This window comes from Lynx canadensis, chromosome D4 (genome assembly GCF_007474595.2).
Source record: "Lynx canadensis isolate LIC74 chromosome D4, mLynCan4.pri.v2, whole genome shotgun sequence".
NCBI classification, from domain to species: domain Eukaryota; kingdom Metazoa; phylum Chordata; class Mammalia; order Carnivora; family Felidae; genus Lynx; species Lynx canadensis.
This window is the reverse complement of record NC_044315.2, coordinates 72,530,496-72,549,845: the sequence shown is the minus strand read 5'-3', so window position 1 is coordinate 72,549,845 and position 19,350 is coordinate 72,530,496. Positions and strand designations below refer to the sequence as shown.

General features: G+C 41.7%; 1 protein-coding gene across 2 annotated transcripts in view; it reads right to left on the bottom strand.

Annotated features, from left to right (window-relative positions):
• The window catches only part of HSDL2 (hydroxysteroid dehydrogenase like 2), a 78,779-nt gene that overhangs the window by 16,568 nt on the left and 42,861 nt on the right, over positions 1-19,350 (bottom strand). For both annotated transcript variants that reach the window (XM_030293406.1, XM_030293405.1), the window contains exons 8-9: positions 11,063-11,134; positions 3,293-3,442 (exon numbers count right to left, since the gene is read on the bottom strand). In XM_030293406.1, coding sequence (XP_030149266.1) covers positions 3,293-3,442; positions 11,063-11,134 — 222 coding nt within the window. The remainder of the gene's footprint in view (positions 1-3,292; positions 3,443-11,062; positions 11,135-19,350) is intronic.

Genomic DNA, 19,350 nt, shown 5'->3' with positions numbered 1-19,350 from the left:
TGCTCATTTTTGGCTCAGGATACTGGGTAAAACTGGTGTATTTTTTACTGAGAGACGACTACTGAAGAAAAACAGATTGAATAGGTAGTGTCTGAGGCAGGTGTTGGGAATGGTGTGCTGTTTTAGGCATTTTCAGATTGTTGAGGCATTTTTGTGACAGCCAAGGGAAAATGTCAAATGAAGACTGACTAGCCTAGAAATATAGATACATAAATAATCATTTCCTCTTTTTTTTTTTAATGTTTATTTTTTGAGAGAGAGAGAGAGAGAGAGAGACAGAGAGAGTGAGTGAGTATGGGGGAGGGGCAGAGGGGGGGGGAGACACAGAATCTGAAGCAGGCTCCAAGCTCCAAGCTGCCAGCACCGAGCCCGATGCGGGGCTCGAACTCACAAGCTGTGAGATCATGACCTGAGCCGAAGTCAGACGCCCAACCGACTGAGCCACCCAGGCTCCCCTGAGTAATCATTTCCTATGGTCATTGAAGCCATTTGAGTGACTGAGGTTTTCTAGGGCAAGTCTGTAACTGACAACGATGATTACAGACAGAGGAAGGAAGCGAGGAAAGGGGCTATCAGTGAAGTCAAGGAAGGGAGTATTTCCAGAAGGAAAGAGTGGTCAACAGTTTCAGATGCTGTAGAGTGGTGACAAGGTAAGAATGACAAAGGCCCACTGACGATATAGAAGTCACTGAGGACTTTGGTGACAGCAAATTCAATGGAATGGAGAAATATACCAGAGCAGAGTGAAGTGCACATGGAAATATGTTTGGCTCTTAAAAGGGCAAAGAATGGTGGAGGCAGAAGTGGGGCTGGGGGTTGTGTTTTGATTTGAAGATGGTATGGACTTTGAGAATGTTAAAATACCACCAGAGAGTAGGCTGTAGGATGAGCAGGTCAGAGAGAGGGCATAATTACCAGCACAATGTCCCTAAGGAGGCCACAGGACATGGGATCTACAGCTTTGCTACTCAAAGTGTGATCTGTGGGGGTGCCTACATGGCTCAGTGGTTAAGCATCCGACTTCGGCTCAGGTCATGATCTCGCGGTCCATGGGTTCGAGCCCCGTATCAGGCTCTGTGCTGACAGCTCAGAGCCTGCTTCAGATTCTGTGTCTCCCTCTCTCTCTCCCTTTCCCCCACTTGTGCACACTCTCTCCCTCTCATAAATAAACATTAAAAAAAAGAAGAAAAGAAATGCAGAATTCAGACTCCGCTGGAGACAGGCTAAATCAGATTCTGCATGTTAACATGATCCCAGGTGATCAATATGAACATAAAAGCTTGAGATGCATGAATCTAGAGATGAACTCTGTTCTACTGGGAAGGAAGAAAGAATGATGCTCATAATGGCTGATTTGATATCAGATGGCAGGAAGCTGAAGCAATTTGTCTGCAAGTTTCTATTATCTCTGTGAAAGAGGAGGTGGGATTATCTGCTGACACTGGCAGGGATGTGGTGAAGGGAGAGCTGGGAGATTTGTGGAACACTGAGAAGGCTAAAAATAATTACTGTAGCGCTTTCAACAATAGCCAAAATTATGGAAAAAGCCTATATATCTATCAACTGGATGGATCTATCAATGGATAAAGAAGATGTGGTTTACATATACAATGGAATATTACTTGGCAATGAGAAAGAATGAAGTGATGCCATTTGCAGCAACGTGGATGGAACTGGAGAGTATTATGCTAAATGAAGTAAGTCAGCCAAAGAAAGACAGATACCATGTTTTCACTCCTATGTGGAACTGGAGAAACTTTAAGAGAAGACCATGGGGGAAGGGAAGGGAAAAAAAGTTACAGAGAGGGAGAGAAGCAAACCATAAGAAACTCTTAAATAAAGAGAACAAACAGGGTTGATGGCAGCAGAGCAGGGGAGAGAGGAAAATGGGTGATGGGCACCGAGGAGGGCACTTGTTGGGATGAGCACTGGGTGTTGTATGTAAGTGATGAATCACGGGAATCTACCCCCAACACCAACAGCACACTGTATACACTGTATGTTAGCCAACTTGACAATAAATTGTATTTTAAAAAGTTAGAAAAAAATAAAATAAAAATAAAATAAAATAAAATAATTACTGTGAAAAAGGAGGCAGTAAGCTTGACTACAGAAATAGAGAATTCTCAGGCACTGCTTAGACCCCAGCTGAAGAAGGGCAATGATGAATTTCTTTACTTTTTTTTTAAAGAACTTTTTCTTTTATATGTTTATTAATTTTGAGGGAGAGACAGAGAGCCCACACGTGTAGGGGAGGGGAACAGAGACAGGGAAAGAGAGAATCCAAGCTCTGACAGTGCAGAGCCTGATGAGGGGCTTGATCTCATCATCCGTAACATCATGACCTGAGCTGAAATCAAGAGTCAGATGCTTAACTGACTGAGCCACCCAGGTGCCCCAGTGATGAATTTCTACTGGTACAGATCCACTGGGTGGTGTGATGGGTTTTTTCCATTTCTCCAGGAGGACTTGGCAGCCTGGGTGCAACTGTGGGGCAGTCACATAACGTGATTCATCCAGGATTAGGCTTTTGACAGATGGTGACATAAGCACAAAAAGTTCAGGAAATTTAGGATACAGGCAAGAGAGTGATTAAAGCAATGGCCCATGGGTTCTAAAGGGTAAAAAGGAAGAAGAGATGAAACAGGGGAGGCAAAGGATAAAAGAACTGATAATGTCAAAGTTTGCATTCAATGGGACTAAAGTAGCTAGTTCTCAAAACTATCATTAATGTGTTAATACTATGTTGAGAAGAAAACTACTGAGAAGTTTGAAAAAACTGACTACATGTAGACTGACCTAAATAATTCCAAAGATAAGAATGGTAAGGTGCTACAGCTAATGATAAATTACTGTATTATACTGCCTGTCATGATCCACATGCCCTCCTAAACAGGATTTTCTCTCAATTACATATGCCAAAAATGTATTTAACACTGACAGTATAGGTAATGAAATTTTATGTTTATTTATTTTTGAGAGAGAGAGAGAAAGAGTACAGTTGGGGAGGGGCAGAGAGAGAGGGAGACACAGAATCTGAAGCAGGCTCCAGGCTCTGAGGTGGCAGCACAGAGACTGACTCGGAGCTCGAACTCACGGTTTGCCAAAGGCAGACGCTTAACCAACTGAGCCACCCAGGCACCCTGCTATTCTTGAATGTCTACATTCTAGGGTTAAGGGTTCTGGATACAGCCAACTATCAAGGTGATTACTACTGGAGGCTGATTTTCTGCCAAGGGACATACCCTACTTTGTTTCACAAAAGTGCCAAATTACTAGATACGATTTTTACCTGAGAGTTCAAACTGATAGATTGCTTGAGTGGCTTGAACGACGTCATCAGTGAGAGAGTCCTTAACAATTCTAAATGTTTCTTCCACAGCTCCAGAACGTGGTTTTGGTGGTGGCTGTGGCTTCTCTTCTTTGAGTTCCGGAACAGCACCTATAAAACATTATTGATATAAATGTCTTTAAAGCCTAGGCAGTGTAAGGCCCCACACAGAATTAATTAATTAGCAAAAGAGACTTGCCACCAATTAGACCTGTTTGACCAAAATGACTTTAAATATATTTGGTGACAAAGTGTTAAGTCAACCTGATGAAATAATATCCAAATACATCAGTTACACATCAGTTGGTTTATACTCTCCAGGTAAAAGGCTGACTCTCAGATGACGTTGAAAAAAAAAAACAAACCATTACTAAACAATAGTGTTTTTTGTTTTTTTGGTTTTTTTTTAAGGGACCTAAACAAACTTTTGGGAGTTTTAGGAGTAATAATCACTCCTTTATCATCCGCTCCGAGTTCTAAAACCAAATGAGAAAAGACACTAGAGTAAGTACCATGGAGATCAGAACATCAACCATGTAAACAGCAGAGCTGAACTGGAGATTGTAGCTTGAATTAACAGCCAAGTGAACTTCCTAGTAACTTTGCTTCTAAATTTGACTTAGTTCCTTCACCCCTGGATTGAACTTGCCTCCTCCCATCAGGGCTTAGAAATGCCTCTAAAAGTATAGGTCATGTGAAAACTGGGGACAACCTGCTCAGACAGAAAGAACCTTCACAAGAGTCTAAACCACACAAAATTAGTTCCTCTTCCAGTTTCATCAGACTGGTCCCCCCCATTGGATAAAGATGGAGATCAGACTACAAGCCTCATGAAAGCCCCCCCTGCCTAGAAATATAAGGCCAGGGGAATGGAGGTTATAGTGTTTTTAAACTTGTATCCATGTAACCCATTGGCCGTAACCATTCAGCGTATAACGAGCCAGTAGATGTGCAGTCCATAGGACTGTTCAATTGCCATAGCATGAAGCTGTCCTCCAAAACCAACTTCTATTCCTTTATTTTTCCTTCTGGAATCATTTGTGGGCAGTTTAGCAGTTGCCCCCAGAAACAGGTGAAAACAATTCATTAATTAAATTAATTCCAAGGCCAATCTGTGCTCTAGGCTAAAAATGAACTCTCCATCTACTTCCCGACTCAAATTACACCGAGCCATATAACTCACCAAAGGTTATTAAATGAAATATAATTGGCAGCACAAAAATACTCCATAGTACAACAGAAGCAATATAAAAGTATCCCAAATTTGCTGGATATAGATTACCCTCCACTATAATGATTCCAGAGACAAAAACACCCAAACAAATAAACAAGAAAATCCTTCTCTTCTTACAAGTTAAAATCCAAACAGATATTAAAGATGAAATCCTCAAGATCCAATGGAGCAAAGATACACACTTTTAAATAAACTTTTAGTTTCTTGCTAGTTTTAAATTCATTAGAGAGTGCACCTCTTTATGGCCTACACCCATGGCAAACAACTCCGACTGCCTTGCCCTTGCTTTTTATTCATGGATAACATGCATGAATAATGATCGTAAGTATATAGCTCAAAAAGTTACCAGAGGGGTTGGGGGATGTGTAAAAAGGGGTGAAGGGGAGTAAGAGGCATAGGCTTTCAGTTATGGAATGAGTAAGTCATGGGGATAAAAGGTATGGCACAGGAAATACAGTCAGTGGTATTATAGTAACGTTGTATGGTAACAGATGGTAGCTACACTTGTGATACGCACAGCATAAGATACAGACCTGTGGAATCACTAGGAAACAAATGTAATATTCTGTGTCAACTATACTTCAATAATTTTTTAAAACTTATCAATAAGTGGATATACTGTGTCATCATCACCTAGGTCAAGAAAGAAGATAGGGGTGCCTGGGTGGCTCAGTCGGTTAAGCATACGACTTCAGCTCAGGTCAGGATCTCACAGTTCATGGGTTCGAGCCCCGTGTCGGGCTCTGTGCTGACGCTCAGAGCCTGGTGCCTGCTTCAGATTCTGTGTCTCCTTCTCTCTCTGCCCCTTCCCGCTCACGCTTTGTCTCACTGTTTCTCAAAAATAAATAAATGTAAAAAAAAAAAAATTTAAAAGAAAGAAGATATGGCAAGTCCCCCAGAAGCCTGTGGTGGCAGACTGTAGCAAAAACTTTAGTGTAGCCCCAAAAGACATTTGCCAAGTGATAAATTGCATAATTTGATCATCTGGACTATTTAGACATGGCATGATGACTTTGCACATGAGAATAAAACTTCAGGAGACAAAAAACAAATCAGTAATATATTTGAAAGATACAATCAGTAGACTACAAATATGTAAGCTTTAATGAGAAACAACATTTTGGTTACTTAAAAAAAAAGAGGGTGGTGCAAAAACAGATACTCAGATCAATGGTACAGAATAGAGAACCCAGAAATGGTCTCACAAACGTATGGCCAACTAATCTTTGACAAAGCAGGGAAAAATATCCAATGGAATAAAGACAGTCTCTTTAGCAAGTGGTGATGGGAAAACTGGACAGCGACATGAACCTGGACCACTTTCTTACACCATACACAAAAATAAACTCAAAATGGATGAAAGACATAAATGTAAGACAGGAAGCCATCAAAATCCTCAAGAAGAAAGCAGGCAAAAACCTCTTTGACCTTGGCCACGGCAACTTCTTACTCAACACGTCTCCAGAGGCAAGGGAAACAAAAGCAAACTACTGGGACCTCATCAAAATAAAAAGCTTCTGTACAGCAAAGGAAACAATCAGCAAAACTAAAAGGCAACCGACAGAATGGGAGAAGGTATTTGCAAATGACATATCAGATAAAGGGTTAAGATCCAAAATCTATAAAGAACTTCTCAAACTCAACACCCAAAAAACAAATAATCCAGTGAAGACATGAACGAAAGACATGAATAGACACTTCTCCAAAGAAGATATCCAGATGGCCAACCAAGACATGAAAAAATGCTCTACATTGCTCATCATAAGGGAAATACAAATCACAACCACAATGAGATACCACCTCACCCCTGTCAGAATGGCTAATATAGGGGTGCCGGGGTGGCTCAGTTGGTTAAGCGTCCGACTTCGGCTCAGGTCATGATCTCACGGTTCGTGAGTTCAAGCCCCGCGTCGGGCTCTGGGCTGACAGCTCAGAGCCTGGAGCCTGTTTCAGATTCTGTGTCCCTCTCTCTCTCTGACCCTCCCCTGTTCATGCTCTGTCTCTCTCTGTCTCAAAAATAAATAAACGTTAAAAAAAAAAAAAAAGAATGGTTAATATCAACAACTCAGGGAACAATAGATGTTGGCAAAGATGCAGATAGAGAGGATCTCTTTTGCATTGCTGGTAGGAATGCAAACTGGTGCAGCCACTCTGGAAAACACTATAGAGGTTCCTCAAAAAATTAAACATAGAACTACCTTATGACCCAGCAATTGTACTATTAGGTATTTATACAAGGGATACAGGTATGCTGTTTTGAAGGGACACATGCACCCCCATGTTTATAGCAGCACTATCAACAAAAGCCAAAGTATGGAAAGAGCCCAAATGCCCATCGATGGATGAATGGATAAAGAAGATGTGGTATACATATACGATGGAGTATTACTCGTCAATCAAAAAGAATGAAATCTTGCCATTTGCAACTACGTGGATGGAACTGGAGGGTATTATGCTAAGTGAAATTAGTCAGAGAAAGATAAAAATCATATGACTTCACTCATATGTGGACTTTAAGATACAAAACAGATGAACCTAAGGGAAGCAAAGCAAAAATAATATAAAAACAGGGAGGGGGACAAAAACATAAGAGACTCTTAAATATGGAGAACAAACAGAGGGTTACTGGAGGGGTTGTGGGAGGGGGGAATGGGCTAAATGGGTAAGGGACATTAAGGAATCTACTCCTGATCATTGTTGTGTTATGTGCTAACTAATTTGGATGTAAATTAAAAAGATAAATTAAATAAAAAAAAAAAAAGAGGGGTGACCAGCTGGCTCAGTTGGTGGAGCATGCGACTCTTCATATCAAGGTCGTGAGTTCAAGTCCCATGCTGGGTGTGGAGATTACTTTAAAAATAAAACCTTAAAAAAAATAAAAAAAAGATAATGACTAGCAGCCCCATCATACCCTAACTCCATACTTACATAAACATGTAAAAAAATTACTAAACATCACCTAGACTCACAAACAATCACTGTCAGAATCTAGGTACAAATGTTCAATAACTCTAAGGTAGACAGAGTCAGCCTAAGAAACACGGAACTGCCTGTGCTTTGCCTCATGAAAGATCTCAGAGAAAGAATAGCTCTACTAACCTAAACAAAGAAGACAGGTTTTCATATTTTTAAACCACTGGACCAGACTCTGGGCTTGTTTCAACTAGAAGACTAGGATCTGTACCTCTGTTCTACAATGCTGCCTTTTAAGAACGCCTCCATCTTTCAAATCCAATTTCAAAGCTTGTAGCTCCCAAATATCAGAGGAGCAGACAGTAGGGGGAGCCCTTGTAGTGAGGCACCCTGGGAAGTACACGCCCCAAAGCAATACTGATAAAAATGGGGAGGGAAGAACCTTGGGAGCAGGGCATGAAGGGGACAGTAGGAGGTAAAAGAAGTTCCCATGTCAGCCTTGCACACAGGCACTAGCTATGTGCCTACCAGGTACCACAACAGAAACTATAGCTCTGAGAACGCAATTCTACCAGAAGGACAAGGAATGAAGCCAGAAGCAATCTATACATCCCTGTCATTTGACTCTACTAGCTCTAGAGATATTTCCTAATATGAAGATAAATTAGTAGTGGGGAAAAATAACCTGGTGCCTATGAGAAACAACATACCACAAAGGTAATGGAAAATTATTCTGAAGAGAAAAAAAATCTACCTCTAAAAATAATTTACTATGAAACCCACAAGAATTCCTCCACATGAAAACTATATGAAATGAGGGCACAAAGTCATATGTAACTGGCTGGAATGAAAAGACAATGGAATAAAATGGACAAGGAAAGAGGGAACATGAGAAATGAAACATAATAAAATTAAAATAAACATTACAGGCCAAAGGGAACAGAGATGAAAGTGTCAAAAGTCTTTTTTTTTTTAATGTTTGTTTATTTTGAGAGAGAGCGAGAGTGCAAGTGTGCGTGCAAGCAGGGGAGGGGCAGAGAGCGAGAGCGAGAATCCCAAGCAGGCTCTGTACTGTCAGCACAGAGCCCAATGTGGGGCTCCATCTCACAACTGTGAGATCATCACCTGAGCCAATATTGAGTTGGATGCTTAATGAACTAAGCCACTCAAGTGCCCCAAAAGTCTTTGTTTTTTAAAGTAGGCTCCACGCCCAATGTGGGGCTTGAACTCCAACCCCAAGATGAAGAGTCGCATGCTCTACCAACCAAGCCAGCCAGGTGCCCCATCTAAAGTCTTATCGGTAATTTACAGTACAAACTTGAGCAGGTATCCCAGAATGCAGAAGGAAAGAACAGTAAGATAGAAATAATAAAAGATGGTGACAACTACAGGGGAAAGGAAGAGGACAGCAGGCTAAGAATAAGTGTTTCTGAGGAGAATCCAGAGCAACTGGAACAGAAGCAATAAAAAGTGTAACTAAAGAAAAAAAAAACAAAAATAAACTGAACTGACAAAAAAGACTATGGGTTCCCTGTGTTGTAATGGGAGGAGGGAGATCAATGAAGAAATGACAGTATTGCTTTTAATATGAGAAAAAACACTTAAAATTATGAACATAATCTACAATATACTTCATAATTACAAATACACTATATAAAACAAATATACATAGCACAAATAACCAGAAAAGGTACAATCAAACGTTGATAGAAAGGTGAGCTGCTCCCCTTGGGAAATAAGGGATACACACTGACCTCTGAGAGAGAGGATGTGGATAGGGACTAACCAATCACCTGAAAGATGTTAGATTCTAAGCCAGATATACTGGACTATATGAATATATTAAGGTATCTACAGCAAATGTTGAGTACAATTGCAGTAGACTGAACAAGGAAGAAGAGGGAATAAAAAAAGAGAGCTACAGTAGCAAACGCTCTCTCCAGCAGCATATGGGGAAGAAAAGCTTCAGCCAAAGGAATTTGAGTATTGTGACCTCAAGGCTGAGGGCATCCCTCATGTGGAGATGATATATGGATTGTAGTCAATGCACGTGACACATTCTGATCCCATAGGCAAAATCATTCCTATCGAAATTTGATGCCAGCAAACATTTATCTTACATTTTACTCATCTAACCTCCCTTGTTCTGATTCCACGGTCATGAAACAACCTTCTGATCGTGATTCTGTTCCCTATGTAATTAGGACCCAAGGGAGAGAATGGGCTGATCATAGCAACTGTATGCCTAGTCCATGAGATGGCAACTCATTATAAATTAATAAGTTGGATTACTGGGGGGAAAATATGCTAATTTAAAGGACTTTAAGTATTCAGGAGTTAGAAAAGCAATTTAAATTTACTGGTTAAAGTTACAGGCTTAGCAATCAGAGAAATACAAATTTAAATCCTGGCTCCGCCACCTGCCATGATCTCAGATGTAAAATGAAGATAATAATACTTGTCTTGCAGGCTCGTGTTAACTGTGACAATGCATACAAAGCACCTGGCTTAGTGTTTGATGCACAGTAGTGCCCAATAAATATGTGCTGAAAAACAAAATGAATATACATGATCGATAAGTGGTTCTTATTATTTAAACTTGGAATTTAGAGAAGCTCAGATCCAATGTTACGGTGCTGCACAAAAATCAGGATTTTGCTCTTGCCTGGCCTTAAGCCTAGACTCTTTTCAGACTTTGATAAGATGTGTTTTCAAGTTTTCCACGCTACAAATGAAAAGTTGCCATTTTTATTAAGTAATTTTTAAAACTATCTCCAAAAATTTAGACAAAGATAAGATAAAGGTAGAAAAGATTAAGCCAGAAAAAAGGTGGCACTAAAATGCACTGCGGTATAAGATTCTATAAATTTGCTATAAAGGTATAGAGGAAATTTGTTCTTAAATTTTCTAGCAGCCATCTAAAGAATCTGTGATCACTTAGGAGATTCACACTGTCTGTGAGATAAAATAAGGTAAGGGCCCAGGAGAAGCACAGCCATTCTTGTTAATAAACCATGAGAGAAATTCTTCTCATGGGTATTTGTTAAACAGTGTTTCTTCTGAAATCTTTCAGTAAGCTAGTGACACAATGCCAGAACACAAAAACTAAAACGTAAACTCTGGACCAATTAAGGGAGGCTATTGTTTCTGAATTATAAAACCAAAATAAAGTAAAACCAAAATCTCCTTTGAAGTGAATTTCTCCAATAAAGCAGTCACACAGCACAAACTCTGAGAATGCTGTTAGGTATACTTTGATGTGACACATTTTTCCTCAAAATAAAATAACACATCAACATGAAATACCTAAACACAGTGCCAAGGAAAAGAAATAAAAATCTTAAAAAAGGGTCTGTTTTCTTTTTATGATTTTTTTTTGAGTCAAATGAAAAGCATATATTAAGAACTTCTTACTGGTGGAAGGAAAAGACAACCTTCTTGAATTAACAAGACCACATATTACTGTCTAGTTTAAATTACAATGGACCAAAAGCAGAAGGCAGCAATGTCCAATTTTATATTCTGAAAGAAATATGTAAGTTAGTATCTTTATTTTCCTACATAAAGTATGGTCTACATCTTACCACGTGATTCCACTTTCTTGATAATTGTATCTGGGTGTTCATCTAAGAAGAAATCTGGTAACAAAGGATGGCCTGAAAAATGACCCCAAAAATAATCAGGTTACTAAGACAACTTAAATATATTAAGACTCCTAACACCTGTTTAATGAACATTATATCTGTTTTTATTGTAATAATCATTCTTGTGCAATGGAAAAGACTCCCATGAGAACTGTTAAACTACTTGACTTTCACAAAGCTAAAATACTTTTCCCATAACCCAGTTATCCTCCTCTCCAATGGCAAATTTCATCACTAAGATCCAAACAGAGTCACCTGTTACATTAAGCTCCTAGCTGCCCTCCCAGGAGGCTCTGCCCCCTTCTCATCTATCCATGCAACCCTTCTGTCCTACATCCCTCCGAAGTACTCAGGACTCGTTTCTTACCTAGCCCCCTGAGAAAAGGGGGTTCCTTATTAAGAAACTTGTTTCCCATCTCTGTCTCTGTCTCTCCCTCTCAGAAGATTAAGAAAACTGGAGGTCAGGAAGGCATTGGTCTTTATTATATCCTAATACTTATCACAGTACGTATTCATCTTAAGCTCTCAACACTTGATAGGATTTTTTTTAATGTTTATTTATTTTTGAGAAAGGGAGCGTGAGTTGGGTAGGGACAGAGAGAGAGGGGGACAGAGGATCCGAAGCAGGCTCTGTGCTGACAGCAGACAGCCCGATGTGGGGCTTGAAATCACAAACCATGAGATCATGACCCGAGCTGAAGTCAGAAGCTTAATTGACTGAGCCACCCAGGTGCCCCGATTGTGTACAAAATTTTAAATTTAAGATTAAAAATCGTATCAAGTGGGGCGCCTGGGCGGCTCAGTCGGTTAAGCGTACGACTTCGGCTCAGGTCATGATCTCACAGTTCATGAGTTTGAGCCCAACGTCAGGCTCTGTGCTGACAGCTCAGATCCTGGAGCCTGCTTTAGATTCTGTGTCTTTCTCTCTCTCTGCCCCTTCCCCTGCTCTCTCTCTCTCTCAAAACTAAACATTAAAAAAAAGAGTACATTAAAAAATTTTTTTGTGTGCACAATGACACTGTGCCTTTCAAACCTAAAGTGATAATTACATTGTACCAGGACCCAGGACACCTCAATCTGGTTCAGGTTCTGCCACTTATTAGCTGACTGCTACTAGGCAAAGACTAAGCTCTTTAAGCCTGTTTTCCTACTGTAAATATTAACTACTGAATACTACAATTGTATCATATGTCAGGCACTGTGACACACACATTATACACATTATTGCACTTAGTTCTTACAAAAATCCTGCATGGAAGCTATTATTCCCCTAATTTTACCAATAAGGTAAAATAAGTGAAGCTCAGAGAAAGTGGGTGATATGCCTAAAGTCACACAGCTAGTGAGCAGCTGAACTGGAATCTGAACCTGGGTTTCTCCTCTCAAACTCCATGCTTTTAATCCCTAAACAATACTGCTTCTCTCACAGGATTGCTGTGAAGATTAAATAGATAATGTATATAAAACTGCCTTGTAAGGGTACTTGGGGGGCTCAGTCAGTTAAGTGTCTTGATTTTGGTTCAGGTCATGATCTTGTGAGATTTAGCCCCACATTGGGCTCTGTGCTAACAGCATGGAGCCCACTGGGGAGTCTCTCCCTCTCTGCCCCTCTGCTGCTCACAGGTACTCTCTCTCTCAAAATAAATAAATAGGGGTGCCTGAGTGGCTCAGTTGGTTAAGCATCAGACTTTGGCTCAGGTCATGATCTTGCAGTTTGTGAGTTTGAGACCCACGTTGGCCTCTCTGCTTTCGGTGCAGAGCCCGCCTCAGATTCTCTGTCTCCCCCCACCCCCACCTCTCCCACACTTGTGTTCTCTGTCTCTCTCAAAAACAAATAAACATTAAAAAAATTGTTTTTAAAAATTAAAACTAAATAAATAAACTTTAAAAAATGGTTTTGTTAAACTGTAAAGAGTTATTTAATTCAGTTCAAACCGAAGAGACAGGGATGACGTGGAAGCTCAACCTACTGAATAATATTTAAAATACACTTTATTTTTATCTTTTAATGTTTTATTTATTCTTGAGAGAGAGAGAGAGAGAGACAGAGCATGAGCGAGGGAGAGGCATGGCGAGAGAGGGACACAGAATCCAAAGCAGACTCCAGGCTCTGAGCTGTCAGCAGAGAGCCCGACGCAGGGCTCGAACTCAGGAGTCGTGAGATCGTGACCTGAGCCGAAGTCAGACACTTAACAGACTGAGCCACCCAGGTGCCCCTATTTAAAATACACTTTAGCACAAGTAAATAGACCCCTCGCTTATGGCTATGTTGTCTATTATTTAAATTTTTTTAATGTTTATTCAGTTTTGAGAGAGCACAAGCGGGGGAGGGGCAGAGAGAGGAGACACAGAATCGGAAGCAGGCTCCAGGCTCCGAGCTGGCAGCACAGAGCCCGACATGGGGCTTGAACTCACAAACCACAAGACCATGACCTGAGCCGAAGTCAGCTGCTTAACTGACTGAGCTACCTAGTCACCCCTATATTGTCTATTATTTAACATATATTATGTTTTAGGGGTACCTGGGTGGCTCAGTTGGTTGAACATTCAGTATCAGCTCAGGTTATGATCTCAGAGATTGTGAGTTTGAGCCCCACATTGGGGTTGCAGCTCTCAGTGCACAGACTGCTTCAGATCTTCTGTTCCCCTCTCTCTGTCCCTCCCCAACTTGTACTCTCACTCTCAAAAGTAAATAAAACATCAAAACATATATATGATATTTTTTTTTCTGTTTAGCCAGTTTTTTTTTTTATATATGAAATTTATTGACAAATTGGTTTCCATACAACACCCAGTGCTCATCCCAAAAGGTGCCCTCCTCAATACCCATCACTCACCCTCCCCTCCCTCCCACCCCCCATCAACCCTCAGTTTGTTCTCAGTTTTTAACAGTCTCTTATGCTTTGGCTCTCTCCCACTCTAACATCTTTTTTTTTTTTTTTCCTTGCCCTCCCCCATGGGTTCCTGTTAAGTTTCTCAGGATCCACATAAGAGTGAAACCATATGGTATCTGTCTTTCTCTGTATGGCTTATTTCACTTAGCATTACACTCTCCAGTTCCATCCACGTTGCTACAAAAGGCCATATTTCATTTTTTCTCATTGCCACGTAGTATTCCATTGTGTATATATACCACAATTTCTTTATCCATTCATCAGTTGATGGACATTTAGGCTCTTTCCATAATTTGGCTATTGTTGAGAGTGCTGCTATGAACATTGGGGTACAAGTGCCCCTATGCATCAGTACTCCTGTATCCCTTGGATAAATTCCTAGCAGTGCTAAAAGGCAACCAACGGAATGGGAAAAGATATTTGCAAATGACATATCGGACAAAGGGCTAGTATCTAAAATCTATAAAGAGCTCACCAAACTCCACACCCGAAAAACAAATAACCCAGTGAAGAAATGGGCAGAAAACATGAATAGACACTTCTCTAAAGAAGACATCCGGATGGCCAACAGGCACATGAAAAGATGTTCAGCGTCGCTCCTTATCAGGGAAATACAAATCAAAACCACACTCAGGTATCACCTCACGCCAGTCAGAGTGGCCAAAATGAACAAATCAGGAGACTATAGATGCTGGAGAGGATGTGGAGAAACGGGAACCCTCTTGCACTGTTGGTGGGAATGCAAATTGGTGCAGCTGCTCTGGAAAGCAGTGTGGAGGTTCCTCAGAAAATTAAAAATAGACCTACCCTATGACCCAGCAATAGCACTGCTAGGAATTTATATATGATATTTTATACATACAGTCAGAATTCATTTTCACCACCAGCATCTACAATTTTGGAAAGAATGATCTTTGAACAAGGGGGCCTTGAGAACTTCTCAAATCATACCCTTGTACCAAGGACAGATTGTGTTTACTCATCTTCACCATCTATCAGTGAGTTACTCTAAGAGACTGCACTTAAGAGACAAACATTTGGGGGAGTCTGGGGAGCTCAGCTGATTAAGTGTCTGACTTCAGCTCAAGTCATGATCTCACGGTTTATGGGTTTCAGGCCCTTGTCCGTGCTGGCAGTGCAAAGCCTGCTTGGGATTCTGTCTTCCTCTCTCTCCCTCTGTATCTTTTTTAATTTAGAGAGAGAGAGAGAGAGAGAGACAAATATTTGGAAAGAGTCCATATTTTTTTTTTAAGCATTTGAGAGAGAGAACAGGGGAAGGGCAGAGAGAGGGAGAGACAGAATCCCAAGCAGGCTCCACGTGGTCAGCGCAGAGCCTGACACGGGGCTCAATCCCACTAACTGCGAGACCATGACCTGAGCCAAAATCAAGTCTGACACTTAACTGACTGAGCCACCCAAGGTTTTGTAAAAAACTCACTCCTGTATCATCTGTTTCCACGTCCTTGAACAAAGTCTTTCCTCTGATTTTAAGGCCAACTTTAAAAACCAATTTTCATTTTTGGTTTCTTTCAAGATTTGGAAATGGCTAATAGCTGATATACCTTCCATATCTGCATATCATTTTAAAAGCCCTCAACTCACTTCTATTTTTCCTTTCTCTCTTTTAAGTCCTACCCTTCATCAGGAGGATGGCTTTTAAAAGAACGTATTAATTTTATAATGACACAAACGTGCACACAAAACAGAGGTGTGTTCCTTGCAGGAAATGCAGAAACAGACATCACTACTTTTAAAAACTGTAGGGGCGCCTGGGTGGCTCAGTCGGTTGGGTGGCTGACTTCACCTCAGGTCATGATCTCGTGCTCCGTGGGTTCGAGCCCCGCGTCGGGCTCTGTGCTGACAGCTCGGAGCCTGGAGCCTGTTTCGGATTCTGTGTCTCCCTCTCTCTGACCCTCCCCTGTTCATGCTCTCTCTCTGTCTCAAAAATAAATAAATGTTGGAGTCGACAGGAAGATGGCAGCGTAGGAGGACGCTGGGCTCACCGCGCGTCCTGCTGATCACTTAGATTCCACCTACACCTGCCTAAATAACCCAGAAAACCGCCAGAGGATTAGCAGAACGGAGTCACCGGACCCAAGTGCAGACAAGAGGCCCACGGAAGAGGGTAGGAAGGGCGGCGAGGCGGTGCGCGCTCCACGGACTGGCGGGAGGGAGCTGGGGCGGAGGGGCGGCTCGCCAGCCAAGCAGAGCCCCCGAATCCGGCTTGCAAAAGCGGAGGGGCCTGACGGACTGTGTTCCGACAGCAAGCACGACTTAGCGTCTGGGAGGTCATAAGTTAACAGCTCTGCTCGGAAAGCGGGAAGGCTGGAGGACAAAGGGAGGGTGAGCTGCGGAGCCCCCGGACGACAGAGCTCAGTTTGGCGGGGAACAAAGGCACTCGCCAGCGCCATCTCCCCCGCCCATCCCCCAGCCAAAATCCCAAAGGGAACTGGTTCCGGCCAGGGAAATTGCTCGCTCCGCGCAAACACCCAACTCTGTGCTTCTGCGGAGCCAAACCTCCGGCAGCGGATCTGACTCCCTCCGGCTGCCACAGGGCCCCTCCTGAAGTGGATCACCTAAGGAGAAGCGAGCTAAGCCTGCCCCCCCTGCCGCCGTGCACCTTGCCTTCCCACCCCAGCTAATACGCCAGATCCCCAGCATCACAAGCCTGGCAGTGTGCAAGTAGCCCAGACGGGCCACGCCACCCCACAGTGAATCCCGCCCCTAGGAGAGGGGAAGAGGAGGCACACACCAGTCTGACTGTGGTCCCAGCGGTGGGCTGGGGGCAGACATCAGGACTGACTGCGGCCCCGCCCACCAACTCCAGTTATACACCACAGCACAGGGGAAGTGCCCTGCAGGTCCTCACCACACCAGGGACTATCCAAAATGACCAAGCGGAAGAATTCCCCTCAGAAGAATCTCCAGGAAATAACAACAGCTAATGAGCTGATCAAAAAGGATTTAAATAATATAACAGAAAGTGAATTTAGAATAATAGTCATAAAATCAATCGCTGGGCTGGAAAACAGTATACAGGACAGCAGAGAATCTCTTGCTACAGAGATCAAGGGACTAAGGAACAGTCACGAGGAGCTGAAAAACGCTTTAAATGAAATGCAAAACAAAATGCAAACCACCACGGCTCGGATGGAAGAGGCAGAGGAGAGAATAGGTGAACTAGAAGATAAAGTTATGGAAAAAGAGGAAGCTGAGAAAAAGAGAGATAAAAAAATCCAGGAGTATGAGGGGAAAATTAGAGAACTAAGTGATACACTAAAAAGAAATAATATACGCATAATTGGTATCCCAGAGGAGGAAGAGAGAGGGAAAGGTGCTGAAGGGGTACTTGAAGAAATAATAGCTGAGAACTTCCCTGAACTGGGGAAGGAAAAAGGCATTGAAATCCAAGAGGCACAGAGAACTCCCTTCAGACGTAACTTGAATCGATCTTCTGCACGACATATCATAGTGAAACTGGCAAAATACAAGGATAAAGAGAAAATTCTGAAAGCAGCAAGGGGTAAACGTGCCCTCACATATAAAGGGAGACCTATAAGACTCATGACTGATCTCTCTTTTGAAACTTGGCAGGCCAGAAAGAATTGGCATGAGATTTTCAGGGTGCTAGACAGAAAAAATATGCAGCCGAGAATCCTTTATCCAGCAAGTCTGTCATTTAGAATAGAAGGAGAGATAAAGGTCTTCCCAAACAAACAAAAACTGAAGGAATTTGTCACCACTAAACCAGCCCTACAAGAGATCCTAAGGGGGACCCTGTGAGACAAAGTACCAGAGACATCACTACAAGCATAAAACATACAGACATCACAATGACTCTAAACCCGTATCTTTCTATAATAACACTGAATGTAAATGGATTAAATGCGCCAACCAAAAGACATAGGGTATCAGAATGGATAAAAAAACAAGACCCATCTATTTGCTGTCTACAAGAGACTCATTTTAGACCTGAGGACACCTTTAGATTCAGAGTGAGGGGATGGAGAACTATTTATCATGCTACTGGAAGCCAAAAGAAAGCTGGAGTAGCCATACTTATATCAGACAAACTAGACTTTAAATTAAAGGCTGTAACAAGAGATGAAGAAGGACATTATATAATAGTTACAGGGTCTATCCATCAGGAAGAGCTAACAATTATAAATGTCTATGCGCCGAATACCGGAGCCCCCAAATATATAAAACAATTACTCATAAACATAAACAACCTTATTGATAAGAATGTGGTAATTGCTGGGGACTTTAACACCCCACTTACAGAAATGGATAGATCATCTAGACACACGGTCAATAAAGAAACAAGGGCCCTGAATGAGACATTGGATCAGATGGACTTGACAGATATATTTAGAACTCTGCATCCCAAAGCAACAGAATATACTTTCTTCTCGAGTGCACATGGAACATTCTCCAAGATAGATCATATACTGGGTCACAAAACAGCCCTTCATAAGTTTACAAGAATTGAAATTATACCATGCATACTTTCAGACCACAATGCTATGAAGCTTGAAATCAACCACAGGAAAAAGTCTGGAAAACCTCCAAAAGCATGGAGGTTAAAGAACACCCTACTAACGAATGAGTGGGTCAACCAGGCAATTAGAGAAGAAATCAAAAAATATATGGAAACAAACGAAAATGAAAATACAACAATCCAAACGCTTTGGGACGCAGCGAAGGCAGTCCTGAGAGGAAAATACATTGCAATCCAGGCCTATCTCAAGAAACAAGAAAAATCCCAAATACAAAATCTAACAGCACACCTAAAGGAAATAGAAGCAGAACAGCAAAGGCAGCCTAAACCCAGCAGAAGAAGAGAAATAATAAAGATCAGAGCAGAAATAAACAATATAGAATCTAAAAACACTGTAGAGCAGATCAACGAAACCAAGAGTTGGTTTTTTGAAAAAATAAACAAAATTGACAAACCTCTAGCCAGGCTTCTCAAAAAGAAAAGGGAGATGACCCAAATAGATAAAATCATGAATGAAAATGGAATTATTACAACCAATCCCTCAGAGATACAAACAATTATCAGGGAATACTATGAAAAATTATATGCCAACAAATTGGACAACCTGGAAGAAATGGACAAATTCCTGAACACCCACACTCTTCCAAAACTCAATCAGGAGGAAATAGAAAGCTTGAACAGACCCATAACCAGTGAAGAAATTGAATCGGTTATCAAAAATCTCCCAACAGGGGCGCCTGGGTGGCGCAGTCGGTTAAGCGTCCGACTTCAGCCAGGTCACGATCTCGCGGTCCGTGAGTTCGAGCCCCGCGTCAGGCTCTGGGCTGATGGCT